Source organism: Hyaena hyaena, unplaced genomic scaffold, assembly GCF_003009895.1.
Source record: "Hyaena hyaena isolate Hyena2069 unplaced genomic scaffold, ASM300989v1 scaffold_871, whole genome shotgun sequence".
Lineage (NCBI taxonomy): Eukaryota > Metazoa > Chordata > Mammalia > Carnivora > Hyaenidae > Hyaena > Hyaena hyaena.
This window is the reverse complement of record NW_024081500.1, coordinates 726,921-742,000: the sequence shown is the minus strand read 5'-3', so window position 1 is coordinate 742,000 and position 15,080 is coordinate 726,921. Positions and strand designations below refer to the sequence as shown.

Below are 15,080 nucleotides of genomic sequence, written 5' to 3'. Positions count from 1 at the left end.
AATGTGAGCAGGGGATGGTCAGAGAGAGAGGGAGACACAGAATCCAAAACAGGCTCCAGGCTCTGAGCTGGCTGTCAGCACAGAGCCTGACGCGGGGTTCGAACCCACGAACTGTGAGATCGTGACCTGAACCGAAGTCGGACGCCCAACTGACTGAGCCACCCAGGCGCCCCAAACCTGAGCAATTTCTGTAGAGCTATGGGGTGGGGCTGGGGGAAGCCATCTGACTGGCATGGGTTTAAAAGTCAGTGGGAGGCAATATTAATCATCAGGGAAATGCAAATTAAAACCACAGTGAGATAGCATTTCACACCCCCAGGGAAGCTATAATAAAAAAGTCAGGTGGTAACAAATGTTGGTGAGCATGTAGGGAAATCAGAACCCTCATACTTTGCTGGTGGGAATATAAAATGGCACAGGCACTGTGGAAAATCATCTAGCAATAAATTAAACATAGGATTACCCTGTGACTCAGCAACTCCACTTCTAGAGAATTCCACCTGAGAGAATTTCACCTGTGTGTATACAACAACTTGTACGTGAAAGTTCATAGCATTATTCACAATAGCCACAAAATGGAAACATCCCAAATGTCCATCAAATGTATAAGGCAAATGTGATACATCCCTACAATGGAATATTATTTGGCCCTGGAAAGGAATGAGCCACTGATCCATACAACTGAATGAACCTCAAAAGAAGTCTGTCACAAAGGATTCATATCGCATCATTTATGTGAAATCTCCAGAAGAGGCAAATCTGTAGACATGGTAGATTATGGCTGCCTAGGGCGTGGCAGTGGATTTAGGATGAATGCGTGAGGAACGCAAGTGGCTGCCTGTGGGTATGGGGTTCCGTTTGGGGGGTGATGAAAATGTCTGAAAATTAATTTTGGTAATGGCCGCAACAAGTCTATCGAATTATACGTTTTACACGGCTGAACTTTGTGGAAACGGGGGACAAATACAAACAGCTCTCAAGGAGTTTTGCTGTTAGAAATGAGACAGTATGGGGTGCCTGGCTGGCTCAGTTGGTAGAGCATGCAAATGTTGATCTCAGGGTTCAAGAGAACCCCACATGGTAAGGTAGTCCCTAAGTGGCTGTGAACGAGGAGTTGAGAAACTTCCCCCTCACAACTCTGACCTATGTGACTAGTGTCCCTGTTTGGCAGAGAACTGAGGCTCTGAACAAGGAGGGTATCCTGTCTATGTTCAAACAGCTGCGGGCACCTGACTTCTGCTCAGGTCATGATTTCACAGTTCCGTCAGTGAGTTCAAGCCCCACGTGGGGCTCTGCGCTGATGGTGCACAGCCTGCTTGGAATTCTCCCTCTCCCTTTCTCTGCCCTCCCCTGCTCACTCTCAATAAAAAAAAAACCTTTAAAAACAGCTTAGGGTGCCTGGGTGGCTCAGTCGGTTAAGTGTCTGACTTCAGCTCAGGTCATGATCTCACGGTTTGGGGATGCGAGCCCTGCGTTGGGCTCTGTGCTGACAGCTCAGAGCCTGGAGCCTGCTTCGGAATCTGTGTCTCCCTCTCTCTTTGCCCCTCCCCTGCTCATGCTCTGTCTCTCAAAAATAAACATTTTTTAAAATTTTTAATGTTTTATTTATTTCTAGGAGAGAGAGAGAGAGACAGCATGAGCAGGGGAGGGTCAGAGAGAGAGGGAGTCACAGATTGAAACAGGCTCCAGGCTCTGAGCCGGCAGTCAGCACAGAGCCCGACGCGGGGCTCGAACCCACGAACCGTGAGATCATGACCTAAGCAAAAGCCGGACACTTAGCCGACTAAGCCACCCAGGCGCCCCATAAAAATAAACATTTTTTTAAAAACAGCTGATACCCAAGCTGACCCATGAGTCCTCAATCTTCAACCATGTAGCTCTTCAGTTCTCAAAAAAAAGGGGGAGGGGAGAGACTCGGAAGAAAATAAATAAAATTCTTTATTATATCCTAATCACACAGTACAAATGGATATTAAATATGAACAGGTAGAGAGCGGGCCCCAGAACAGCATACGGGGACCCCTGCCTCCCCCTGCCCCTAAAAATCCACACCCTGATCAATAAATACCCCTGCCCAAAGACCCCAAGTCCCAGCCCCCAAACAGTCCAGGCTGAAGAGTCTTGGGTCGACGCCCTCACTTCACAGAGGAGGGAAAGAGGCGCCCAGAGAATCAGCCAGCAAGTCCGTGGCTCCTGGGGGTCCCCGCCCGGTTCCGGGACTCACACCTGCACGCGGTAGCCGCCCGCGCGCCGCCGGCAGAGCCTCCGCACGCCCACCCAGTAGAGCGTCAGCATCACCACCCAGTAGCCCGCGTAGGCGCCGGCCCCTGCGGCCAGGTGGTGGGCCTCGGCGGCCCGCGAGGGGCCGCCCCAGTCGGCCGTGGCCTCGCGCGCCACGCTGCGGACCAGGCCGCCCAGCAGCAGCAGGGCCCAGAGCGCCAGCGGCAGCAGCGGCACGTAGTTGGCGGCCAGCTTCCGGCGGCCGGAGGTGCCCCAGCCGCTCTGGTTCATGGTCGCCAGCGCCAGGAACTTGGCGGGCAGGAGGCCGCACATGTAGAGCGGCGCGTAGAGCGAGAGCAGCACCATGCGCGGGCAGCCGCGCAGCCAGGCCGCGAAGGCCGCCTTGGCCAGCGCCACGCCCTGCACGCACAGCAGCACCCACAGCAGCGCCCACGGGCGGCCGGCGTAGAAGAGCCGCAGCACCGTGGCCGCCACGAAGAAGGGGAAGAGGCCCGACACCACCGCCTCGTAGGTCATCCAGGCGTGGTGCCGGTGCCACCAGAGCGCGTTGTACAGCCACTCGCGGAAGTACGACTTGGACCAGCGCGTCTGCTGGCTCAGCCAGCGCAGGAACGACGACGGCGTCTCCGAGTAGCAGCGGGACCGGGACGTGTACCTGCCGGGAGGGACGGGGCCGGGCGTCAGCGCCGCGCTCCCCGTGGCCAGGGCGGAGCTGGGGCCAGAGGGGGCCGCTGCGGAACGGCCACTGGGCTGTAGGCTTGCTGGACCTCCCTGCGCCGCCGGTTCTCATAGGGGACCGACGAGGAGTGCCGCCTAACAGGGCTGCTGGGAGCACTGAAGCAGGATTTCAGGCCCGGTTGCTCAATAAATGTTAGCGGCTACTACTGTTTTCACTGTGACTAATATCCCTACCGCCGTTACTAACGGCATCACAGTTACTGACCTATTACTAATGCTATCACTAATCTATTACGAATACTCCAGCACTCACTATTATTGGCAGGCCCTGTGGTGAGGAACCGACCAGGCGATGTTCCCACCCAGGGCAGCCCAGTGGTTTAGAGCTCAAGTGACCCATCAAGCCCCCTTCCTGTGGCCGCAGCAGACATCCTAATCAGTCCCCACCCCGTTTTCCCGCTAAGCCCACGCAAAGCTAGAATCCCTCTTAGGGAACGTCATCAGGTGGCCGCCAGCAGTCGGTTGCTTAGGAGGTGTCCGACTACTCTATCCTCAGGGTATTACTTGACAGCTTCGGTCTCCTTCCCCTGTGCAGCCTCCCTGCCTTGCCCTTGCCTCCTGCACTCGGTACTCCAAACAGCAGCCAGAGGGATCCACTTACAGGTAGCACCTCACCCCTCGGCCCGTAGTTCAGAGTTTTCAAGTGGCCTACAAGCCTTTCGTGAGGACACCACCGTTACCATTCCGTCCTGCCCCCGAGGCGCTCCCCCCTTGCTAGGGCTCCGGTGGCACCATGTCCAGCCTCCACCTCTGGCCCTCCTGGGGCGTCCTAGTTAACACTCCATTCCCTACTCCCAAACACCCTATTCCCACTTTTCCTGGATTATCCAACGGCACGGCATGTGCCATCATCCATATATTTACGGTCTCCCCAGTGGGTGTGAGCCTGAATTTGTGTCTCTGCTGTATTCTCAGGGCTTGGAACACTATAATGAGGGGCACCTGGCTGGTTCAGCCGGAGAGCGTGTGGCTCTTGATCACTGGGCCAAGCCCCACAATGGGTGTAGAGATTAATTAATAAACGTAAAAAAAAAAAAAACCAATGTGGGGCGTCTGGGTGGCTCAGTTGGTTAAGCATCCGACTTCAGCTCAGGTCGTGATCTCTTGGTTTGTGGGTTTGAGACCCGCATTGGGCTCTGTGCTGACAGCTCAGCCTGGAGCCTGCTTCGGATTCTGTGTCTTCCTCTCTCTCTGTCCCTCTCTTGATTTCTCTCTCTCAAAAATAAACAAACATTAAAAAAAGTTTTTTTTAAAACCACTGTAATAAATACTTGATGAGTGAATGAATGCTAGGTTCCCTCAGTATACCCCAAGTTCTCAATGGCCCTTTCATGGGGTCTAGCTTTGTAGAATTCTCTCCTCCCTCCCCCGCCTGAACTTGACGTGGTAGAGGCTGTACTCCCCTAGTTTCACCCAATTACAACTCTTCTTGAAACATGTGATTCTTCTCGCTCACTTGCTCACTAGATCCCACTCTGTGTATCTCTTTCCCTTCCCCCCTCACTGGGAGGAAGCTGTGCTGCCCGTGGTAGAGCCCTCTGGCCCCAATCTCATGTTGTGTCTCCCAGGCTGAATCGCGGCCCTCACCTTGCCTCACTTGGTAGAGCCCACTGGGTCACATGATCAAAGGAACTGCCACCCTGTCCCTTCTGGTGTCCCCCACTCTCCCCTAATGTCTCACTTGGCAGAGCCCACTGTCCTGTGAGGTATTTTGGGTTTGGAGAATTTCCAGCATGCCCCGCGCACACACGTGCATGCGCACACACGCACACACACAACCACCCGAGCCCTCGGCTTACTTGGTGGCATAGCCCATGCTGAGCATGCGGTTGGTGAGGTGCCGGTCGTCCCCGAAGGTGCAGTGGGTGCCCAGGAACTTCTGGTTGTACCAGGCCTCGAGGAACTGCTGCAGGAGGTTGTTCCTGTACAGGCCTGGGTGGGGGTGGGGGGTCCAGGGGGAGCATCATCCTCTACTGTCCCCAGTACCGTCCCCAGTCCTACCTCCGACCCAACTCGCCTCCGATTCCAGCCCCATCCTCAGCCACCTCGGTCCTGCCCTCAGCCCTACCTCCAGCGACAAGTCCAGCCCTGATCCCGTTCTCAACACCGGTCCTTCCTTAACCCGATACCCTCAACCTCATACCTCAGTCCTATACCCACACCTGCCCCAGTCCCGCCCCGGGCCCACACCCACATCCATTCTCCACCCCGTATCCATTCTCAGTCCCGTCCCCTGCCCGTCCCCATCCCAAACCCCTCACCAGCCCCAGACTTGGCCCCACCCCTGTCCTTGACTCCAGATGCATCCCATCCCCTTCCCCAAACCTCCCAGCACCAATCCCCATCCACACGCTTTCTCCAGCCCCGCCAACACCATCCCACCGTCTTGTCTCACCTGTCCCCAATTCCTGCCACAGCTCCATCTTTGTCCCCAACCTCAGTCACATCCTCAACCCGTTCTGGTTCCCCTTCTCCCCCTCCACCCCTTCCATGGCCCTCCCAAGCCCCACCTCTGCTCACCCAGGGGACCGCTGATGCAGGACACACAGTGGAAGTAGCTCTGACAAGCCCGCTCCACATTGAAGGCCACCCAGTACCGCAGGCTGCTTAGGAAGCTGACCCAGGAGTCCAGGGGGTTAAGGATCCGCACGTCTCCCCCAACAGCCCCTACCCGGGGGTCCTCATCCAGCACTCGCACCAGCTCCAGTAATGCCATGGGATCCAGCCTCGTGTCTGAGTCACAAACCTGTGGAGCAGAAGGGGCAGGATCAGGCCAGATCCCTGCCCGGGGCTGGCACTTGAGGGGAGGGTACCACGGGGTGGGGAGCTGCAGGGACATTTTACAGCCAATCTGAACATAAATTTGAATTCTGTCATCATTATCAATACCTAATCACATTTTAAGATGACCTCCCCAAGACCCATGCCCTTGTATAATACCCTCCTCTGGTGCATGGGTGAGACATGTAATTTGCTTCTAACCCATAGAATATGGCAAAAATGATGGGACATAACTCCCACGATTATACTACCTTATATACAAATAGCAAAGCAGTTTTTGCAATGTAATATATCCCTAATCTGTTGGCATTTTCTGGGTAGGTCTGACCTAATCAGGCAAGCCCTCTGAAAAGGGGTCTAGAAGTCTAAGGCTTTCTCTTGTTGATCTGGAAGAGACAAAGTTGAAATCTGCAAACAAACACATGAGCTTGGAAGAGGCCCCAAGCCTTAGATAGGACCCAGCCGACACCATGATTGTAGCCTGATGATACCCTGAGCAGAGAATCCAGTTAAGCTCTGCCCAGACTCCTGATTCATGGAAACTATGAGATAATAAGTGTTTTGTTTCAAGCTGCCAAAGTTGTGGTAATTTGTTTTGCTGCCATAGAAAAGCAATGCAGTGCATTAATGAATGAATTTCTACATTGAATGGATGAATGACTAATTGAGCAAATGAATATATTGATTAGATAAGAGGATGAATAAATGAACAAAGGAATCTTGACACTGAATGAATGAAGGAAGGGAATAAAAGAATCCCCACGTTCAATGGGTAAGTGAATGAATAAATGAATGCATAGTCTCCATATTAAGTGGATAATGGACGTATGAACCAATGAGTCAAGGAAAGAATTTCTTTTTTTTTTTTATTTATTTATTTCTAGGAGAGTGAGAGAGACAGCATGAGCAGGGGAGGGTCAGAGAGAGAGGGAGATACAGATTCTGAAATAGGCTCCAGACTCTGAGCTGGCAGTCAGCACAGAGCCCGACGCGGGGCTCGAACCCACGAACCGCGAGATCATGACCTAAGCGAAAGTCGGACATTTAACTGACTAAGCCACCCAGGCGCCCCTTCTTTTTTTTTTAAATGTTTATTTATTTGTGAAGGAGAGCGAGCGAGCAGAGAGTTAGTGGGGAAGGAGGCAGAGAGAGGGAGACACAGAATCAGAAGCAGGCTCCAGGGTCTGAGCTGTCAGCACAGAGCCTGATGCGGGGCTTGAACCCATGAGCTATGGGATCATGACTTGAGCTGAAGTCGGAAGCTCAACCGACTGAGCCACCCAGGCGCCCCAAAAGGAAAGAATCTCTACACTAGATGAAGAAAGCAAGAAATCTCTACACTGAATGGATGAAAATACACTGAATGTGGGCCGCCTGGCTGGCAGTAGGTAGAGCATGCAACTCTTGATCTTGGGGTTGTGAGTTTGAGCCCCATGTTGGGTGTAGAAATTACTTAAAATCTTAAACAACCAAACAAATAAATAAATCCTATATGAGATGCACAAATGAATAAATCTTCAGAATGAGTGGATGACCAGATGGACGGATGAGTGAATAAGTGAAGGAAAGAGTCTGCATCCAACAGATAAATAAGATGAATGATCTCCATATTGGAGAGATGGGTGTAAGAATATATGACGTCATCTACACTTCAATTAAAGCAAAGAATGGGTAGAAGTGAAAGAAAGAGTATGCACTAGAGGATGGATGAATAAAGGAAGGAAGGAATTAATGAATCGCTGAATGAATGAATAAAACAAATGAGTGGTCTCCATGTCGGAAGGACGGATAGACGGATGTTAGAAACGAATGAAGGAAAGAATCCCTACTTTGAATGGATGAATAAATAAAGGGAGTTGGAAAGAGGTTCGTTCCAATCACTGAAAAAAAAAAAAAAAATCCCAGAGAAAAGGGACGCCGGGTGTCAGGGGCACCGTGGGGAGGGGCCGCCTTCCACTCACCTGCACGTAGTCCACCGAGTCGCCGAGCGCCTTGAAGGCGGTGTACATGACCTCGCGCTTGCCGCCCCAGCGCTGCGCCACGCACACGCACCGGTGCGTCCTCACCAGCGCCTCCACCGCCAGCCGCCCGGGGTCCTCGGCCTCCACCTCCCGGTAGGCGCCCGCGCCCGCCGCGCCCGCCGCGCCCGCCGCCGCCGGTTCCCAGGGCTGGTGGTAGTTGCCGTCCCACACGTAGGTGGCGGGGTCCTCGTCGGCGAAGACCTCGCGGAACATGTCCACCATGTAGAGGTCCTCGGCGCGGTTGCCGTCCACCACCATGAGGACGCGCAGGCGCGCGCGCGGGTACTGCAGGGCGCGCGCGGACGCCAGGCACTGGCGCAGGTACGCGGGGTCCTCCTGGTACGCGGAGATGGTCAGCGCCACGCTGCGCGCCGCCGCCGCGTCCAGGGGCCCCCGCGCCGCCGCGCGCCGCGCCGCCGCCGCCACCCGCCGGTGCTCCAGGTACGCGAAGAGGCTCTGCGCCACCAGGTGCGCCGAGAGGAAGGCCCCGTAGAGGCCGAAGGCGAGGAGGCCGTAGCGATCGGAGGCCAGCGGCACCCCGGCGGCGTAGGCCCAGGTCATGAGGCCCAAGATGAGCAGCGCGAACGTGATGGTCAGCACCCGCCGGGCCAGGCCGGAGCAGTGGCGGGCGGCCGGGGTGAGCTTGGGCACGTCCTGCTAGGTGCGAAGAGAGGGGATAACAAGGGAAAAGAATCTTGAAATCCTCCTTGGGAAAGAGAAGATCTAGGTTTTTCCCCCCTCCCAAGCCAATGTAACATCCACTTTTTGTTTAGGAAAAAAAAAATTTTTTTTTCCCTAGGTACTGCAAAGGTATTTTCATTAATGAAAATAATTGTGGCAACCAGCAGGGCTCAATGCAGATTATATTGATTCTGTTACTTTTGTTTTCACATTTTAAACAGCTCTGCAATCCGAGAGGATTACACTCAGTGGAATGTCACAGTTTAATTAACAGGGGTTTTCCCCCTCTCCCCGCCCCCACTTCTTAGTGGCACATAAAATAATCACTCATCTCACAATCAAAGGTTTCTTAGTGTTGATACAATCATCATCATCATCTAAAAAATAATGCAGTTTGATATGTATCAGGTACTGCTGTAAGCCTTTTCCAGAAAAAAATTTTTTTTGTTTTGAGAGACAGAGCACAAGTGGGGGAGGGGGGTGGAAAAGGGGAGGGAGACAGGATCAGAAGCAGTTTCATGCTGACAGCAGCAAGCCCAGGGCAGGACTCAAACTCACAAACCCCAAGATCATGACCTGAGCTGAGGTCCCAGTCTTAACAGACTGAGCCAGCCAGGTGCCCCCAGAAACTAACTTATTTGAATCCTCACAACAACCGTAAGAGGAGGTACTGTTACTATCATCCCCATTTTACAGAACAGGTAACTGAGTCACAGAGAGGTGCAGCAGCCTGCCCAAGGTCACACCTGGATAGCAGAGAAGCCAAGATGTGAACCCCAGGAATCCGGTCACTGAATTACCAGCTTACATACTGGCTTTACTCTTCAGGAGAGCCTTGGGGGGGAAGGGGAGACAAAGAATGTTTACTGCCACCATACATATGGCAAAACTGAGGACTGATTAGCCAGGACAAGGGCTCGCTGAAGGTCATGAAGCCCACAGGTGGAGGAAATCTTTTCTCTGACTTGCCAAAGGCATGGCCACATTCTCTCCACTGCCCAGGTCCCCCTGGCCAGGGTCAAGTGCCCAGTATATGTTGCTGGGAGAGCTCAGAATCAAAGAGGGGTGCCTCTGTTTTCATGTCTTGTAAAATGGAGATTTAGCCCCTTCTGCGTGCTAAGTACTGCTTCATGGGGTAGATACTGTTATCGCTCCTATTCCATGTGAGGAAACTGAGGCACGGGGAGATGATTCTCTTGCCCAAGGCCACCCAGGCAGTCTGGCTCCATCGTCCCCTACACTGAACTGCCTCATGTGTCACCCGCTCCCGCCTCATGGGTTTATTATGAGTTAAGTGGGTCACTAAGATACAGATTTGTGTTGTCCAGTACAGGAGTCACCCGCCACGTGTGGCTACTGAGTGCTTGGAAAGCAGCCAGAATGACAGAGGAAGTGAAATTCTAATTTTATTTAAATATTTAAGTTTAGAAACTAATACTTAATTCAGTTATTGGTAAGCTTTTAAGTGTGTCTGAAAGAAGTAGGGCGTGGGAAACTTCTCTTTCAAGTGTAAATTTTATGAAATCTAAATACAGATTAAGTGTCTCCAGTGAAAATATAGCATCTATGGGGCGCCTGGGTGGCTCAGTTGGTTGAGCGTCTGACTTCGGCTCAGGTCATGATCTTGCAGTTCGTGGGTTCGAGCCCTGCGTCGGGCTCTGTGCTGACAGCTCAGAGCCTGGAGCCTGTCTTTGGATTTTGTGTCTCCCTCTCTCTCTGACCCTCCCCTGTTCACGCTGTCTCTCTCTCTCTGTCAGAAATAGAACATTAAAAAAAGAAGAAGAAGAAAATACAGCATCTGTATGAGATGTGCTATGTATGTGTCTGGATTTTGAATCCTTCCTTTGAAAAACAGAAAGTAAAATATTAATGTTTTTCGTAATGGTTACATACTGAAATGATAGTTTTAAAAATCTCATTGTGGGGGCGCCTGGGTGGCTCAGTTGGTTAAGCGTCTGACTTTGGCTCAGGTCACGATCTCACGGTTTGTGGGTTCGAGCCCCGCGTCGGGCTCTGTGCTGACAGCTCAGAGCCTGGAGCCTGCTTCGGATTCTGTGTCTCCTTTCTCCCTGCTCCTCCCCCATTCATGCTCTGTCTCTCTCTGTCTCTCAAAAATAAATAAAAATTTAAAAAAAAAATCTCATTGTGAAGTTTTATGTTATGTTGTAGCAAATATAGTCCAATGCATCCATTCATGAATTATAATATTTCTCTTTTTTTTAATTTTTAAATATTTATTATTTGGGGGGAGGATCAGCGGGGGGAGACGCAGAATTGGAAGCAGACTCCAGGCTCTGAGTTGTCAGCACAGAGCCAATGCGGGGCTCAAACTCACGAACCGAACCATGAGATCATAACCTGACTCGAAGTCAGACACTCAACCAACTGAGCCACCCAGGCGCCCCATGAAATTATATTTCTAATAGCAAGGGTTGGCACATTACGGCCTCTGAGCCAAATGCCTGCTGCCCTTTTCATTTCAACTCTGCAAGCTAAGACTGGTTTTTATGTTTGTTTCTTTGAGATTTTATTTTTAGGGGCGCCTGGGTGGCTTAGTCGGTTAAGCGTCCGACTTTTGCTTAGGTCATGATCTCGTGGTTCATGGGTTCGAGCCCCGCATCGGACTCTGTGCTGACTGCCAGCTCAGAGCCTGCAGCCTGTTTCAGAGTCTGTGACTCCCTCTCTCTCTGACCCTCCCCTGCTCACACTGTCTCTCTCTCTCTCCTAGAAATAAATAAAACATTAAAAAATTTTAAAAAAAAAGATTTTATTTTTAAATAATCTCTATAATGGGGCTCGAACTTACAACCCCATGATCAAGAGTCGCATGCTCTACTGACTGAGCCAGTGAGGTGCCTCAAGTTTTTACATTTTTAAATGGGTGAAAAAAGAAGCACCTGAGTGGCTCAGCTGGTTATGCATCCAACTCTTGATTTCAGCTCAGGTCATGATCTCAAGCCCCACTTTGGGCTCCGTGCTGACAGTCAGGAGCCTGCTTCAAATTCTCTCACTGCCTTTCTGTCCCTCCTCCGCGTTTGTGCTCTCTCTGTCTCTCAAAATAAACTTAAAAAAATAAATGGGCAGAAAAAAGTAAAAAAAAAACAAAAAACTTTTGTGGCATATGAAAATGACATGAAATTCAAATTTCAGCATCCTTAAATCAAGTTTTACTGCCACAGAACCACACTCATCTGTTTACATATTGTCTGTGGCTGTTTTTATGCTATGCTAAAGTTGACTAGTTGCAATAGAGACCATATGGCACACAAAACCCTCAAATATCGACTGTCCAGATTTGTACAGAAAGTTTGATGACCCTTCATACACTGCATTGAATAAAATATATTATTGAAATTCACTTTTATGTTTCTATAAGATACAACTTTTAGTTTCTATATAGGTAGAGCTTTCGGCCTGGTGCTAGTAATTGCTCAATATTAATAATTACATTATTATTTCTTCTGGAATTCTCCTTCTCTGTCCTTTGGCCCCAAACCCAGCCCTGCCTGAGATTCTGGCGGTGACCCAATTCACGTTGAGACAGGTGGGTGAACACAGGGCTCTAATGCCAACACTCAGAAGCACACCTGTGTCAGCTGTGGACACACAGCCCCACACATATAATCACACATGACGAGAGGCACACAGAGTGTGCCCACATAGGAAAATATTCATGTTCTAGAAGATAACCCCAGACACTTGCTCTTAGAACTTAGTGATCCTGGGGTACCTGGGGGGCTCAGTCGGTTAAGTGGCTGAATCTTGGTTTCAGCTCAGATCATGTTCTCACCATTGGTGGGTTTGAGCCCTATGTTGGGCTCTGTGCTGGCAGCGCAGAGCCTGCTTGGGATTCTGTCTCTCCCCGTCTCTCTGCCCCTCCCCAATTTGAGCTCTTTAAGAACTGAAGTGATCCTGAGACTCCCCACCAACAGCCATGCAGGTGAACTTGGGAACACATGCCCTTGAGCAGAAAGGAGCTAAGCCTAGAAGGGATGCCCACGGGGCAAGAAACACACGGACACACCTGTGGGTGCGGAGCAAGAAGAAATAGTAACGGTTAAGGTTGAACCGTATGAAATTGCCATTTTGAAAGGGCAAAAGTAACCAGACAACGGTGACTTCGTTTGGTTCAACTTAATAATTATTGGAGCCGAGTAGAAATCCAGACCGTGTGTCAACCAGGGTAATACCGCCCTGCCTCCCCACCCGCACCCCGCACACAGACGCGGACTTCGAGCAGGTTAAGCACGGACTCGTCACATCTATACTGCCGGTGGGATGGCCACCTACAGAGGGGGATGGAACCCCAACGCTCGGCCTCAGACTGTCCTACACTGACGGTCGCCGTTACGCACGGGAACGCGCGCGGTGCCCCCACCCACGTGGGCACACAGGTGCCAGCAGGCCCCGCACGGCTGCCCTCTCGCACGCACCTGTCTCATCGCTGTGGGTCCGGCGGGCGCTCCTCTCCTGCTGGCTCCCCGGTCTCTCTGTGGCTGGGGAGCCCGGGGGTCATTTGAAGCCCGACGCAGGCGGGGGCGGAGGAAGGCTGACGTCAGGGCGGAGCTGGGCCAGGGGCTCTGAGGTCACGGCCGAGCCCGGCAGCTCCACCCGCTTCCCGCCATTGCCCGCACCCCCGCGCCCGACGGCCTCTGTTCCCAGGGCCGCCGTCGCGCCCTTCCCTGCCCTCCCAGGCCTCCCCTCCGTCGCACCCGGCCTTCTCCGGCTCTCCGCTTTCCCCCTTCTTGTCTGTCTCCATTTTTGTTTGCGCTCCTCTCCCTCGCTCTCCTTCTGCCTCCAGGCCCCCCAACGCCCGTCTTTCCCCCCTATCTGTCCGATCTCTTCCGCCCCCGCCAGGTACCCCGCACCCCAGCCGCTCCGCTCAAAGCCCCGGGGATGGAGAAAATGCGCACACGTGCGCGGCTGTGGGCGTGGCCGCGCGCGCGGGCTGTGGGGCGCGCTGTCTGGAAGGAGCTGTGAGTGGTTGTGAGTCTGCATGCGTGGATGTGCGCGTGTGCCAGGGATGGGGAGGGGGGTGGCCGCCGGGCTTTGTCTCCCAAGGGCTCCCGGGTGAACTCACAGAGTTGTGGGTCAGCGGCCCCCAGGAACCCCCTGCAACCTGAGTCAGAGTCAGACCCAAAGAGAGGGGTCCTGGGGATCTAAGCCCTCAGCCCCTCAGGACCAGGAGACTCAGTGATAAATGCCATTGTTTCCATGCCCTTCTTTCCATGATTAAAAAAAATTTCTGTGTATCTTTTTTAAAGTTTTGTTTTTAATGTTTTATTTATTTATTTATTTATTTATTTATTTATTCGGCGGGGGGGCAGGAAGAGAGGGACTCAGAGAGAATCTCAAGCAGGTTCCGAGCTGTCAGAGGAGAGCCGGATGCAGGGCTGGATCCCAGGAACCGTGAGATCCTGAACTGAGCAGGTATCAAGAGTCGGAAGCTCAACCGACTGTGCCCGCCCCGCCCCCGCCCGCACTCCCCCCTCCCATTCTCTATACCTAATTCTTTCTGTTTCTCTTCCTGTGAACTGACAATGCCCATCTCTCTCCCTCTATACGTGCCTCTCTCTCTGCTTCTCCCTCTGCCCCTGGCTGTACACCCCCATCTCCTTTTCTGAGTCTCTGTTACTTTGTCACTCTGGCTCTACCTCTCTGTCCACCTATCTGTCTAGGTCTCTCCTTGTGTTGCTGTCTGTTTCTCTCCATGCGTCCCTATCTCCGTCTCTCTCTCCCTCCCCCTTTATCTGTGTCCTTTTCTACCTTCTTCCCTCTGGGTTTGTGTCTGTCTGTCTCTTCATTCCTGACTGTTGGTCTCCCTGACTTTCTTACTCTGAATGTCCTCTTCCTTTCTCAGTCTCCTGTGTGTCTCTGCCTTTGTTTCCTTTGTATTTGTTCATCTTCTGTTTCTCCTTGAATATCTTTATTCGTATCCCCCCCCCCCACCCCAATCTCCCAGTTTCTCTGTGTTTCTCCCTGTTTCTCTCAGCGGCTGTTTCTCTTCTCTCTGTCTCTGTCTCTCTCTTCCTCTGTCTCTGTCTCTCTCTTCCTCTGTCTCTGACTCCCTCGGTCTCCCTGCATCTCTGTGCATCTCCTTCTGAGGCTCCATCGCTGTATGGGTTTTTGTGTGTCTCGCACGCTCTCTCTCTCACTCACTGATTCTCTCTGTGTTTTCTGTCTCTCAGTGCTCCTTTCTTTCTCCCTGCGGCCCCATCTGGTCCAGGCTGCCCCGGAGCTTTTCCCCTGCAGGACACCGAGTCCTCACTCCTTGGTTTTCCCAGGGGAGGCAGGGTGTGGGGGGCCATCACTAGGCTGGGCCTTGCCCGAGCCTGGCTGTCGGGGAGGCCAGTTCAGGGCCCAAGTGCGAGGCACCCCACCTACCTCACCAGGGCGTGGCTGCATCTGTGACGCTGTTGCCTGGAGCCCGGGCTGCCTGGTGTCTGGCTGTGTCAGGATGATGGATCCTCCGGTGGGAGCTGAGCCCAGAGCAGGAGGGGAGGGAGATTCCTCTACCCCAGGGTTGGGGGTGGGGAAAGCCCAGGCTCCACTCAGAAGCTGGGCATTTGGCTGCCCAGCCCCCACCCCACCCTGCCCGGGTGGAGCAGCTGTATAAAA

At 52.6% G+C, this 15,080-nt stretch overlaps 1 protein-coding gene across 2 annotated transcripts; it reads right to left on the bottom strand.

Moving 5' to 3' along the window:
- Positions 1–1,920: 1,920 nt before the first annotated feature.
- On the bottom strand, positions 1,921–13,015 carry HAS1 (hyaluronan synthase 1). Of its 2 annotated transcripts, none has more exons than XM_039220174.1 (5): positions 12,896–13,015; positions 7,722–8,435; positions 5,500–5,725; positions 4,779–4,911; positions 1,921–2,896 (listed from the first exon to the last, which is right to left on the bottom strand). In XM_039220174.1, the coding sequence occupies exons 1-5, from the start codon at positions 12,902–12,904 to the stop codon at positions 2,221–2,223; spliced, it is 1,758 nt and encodes a 585-aa protein (XP_039076105.1). In that variant the 5' UTR covers positions 12,905–13,015; the 3' UTR covers positions 1,921–2,220. The 2 variants fall into 2 exon arrangements, with proteins under 2 accessions (XP_039076105.1, XP_039076106.1); XM_039220175.1 differs by having other exon boundaries at positions 7,722–8,438; positions 12,896–12,904.
- Positions 13,016–15,080: the final 2,065 nt, after the last annotated feature.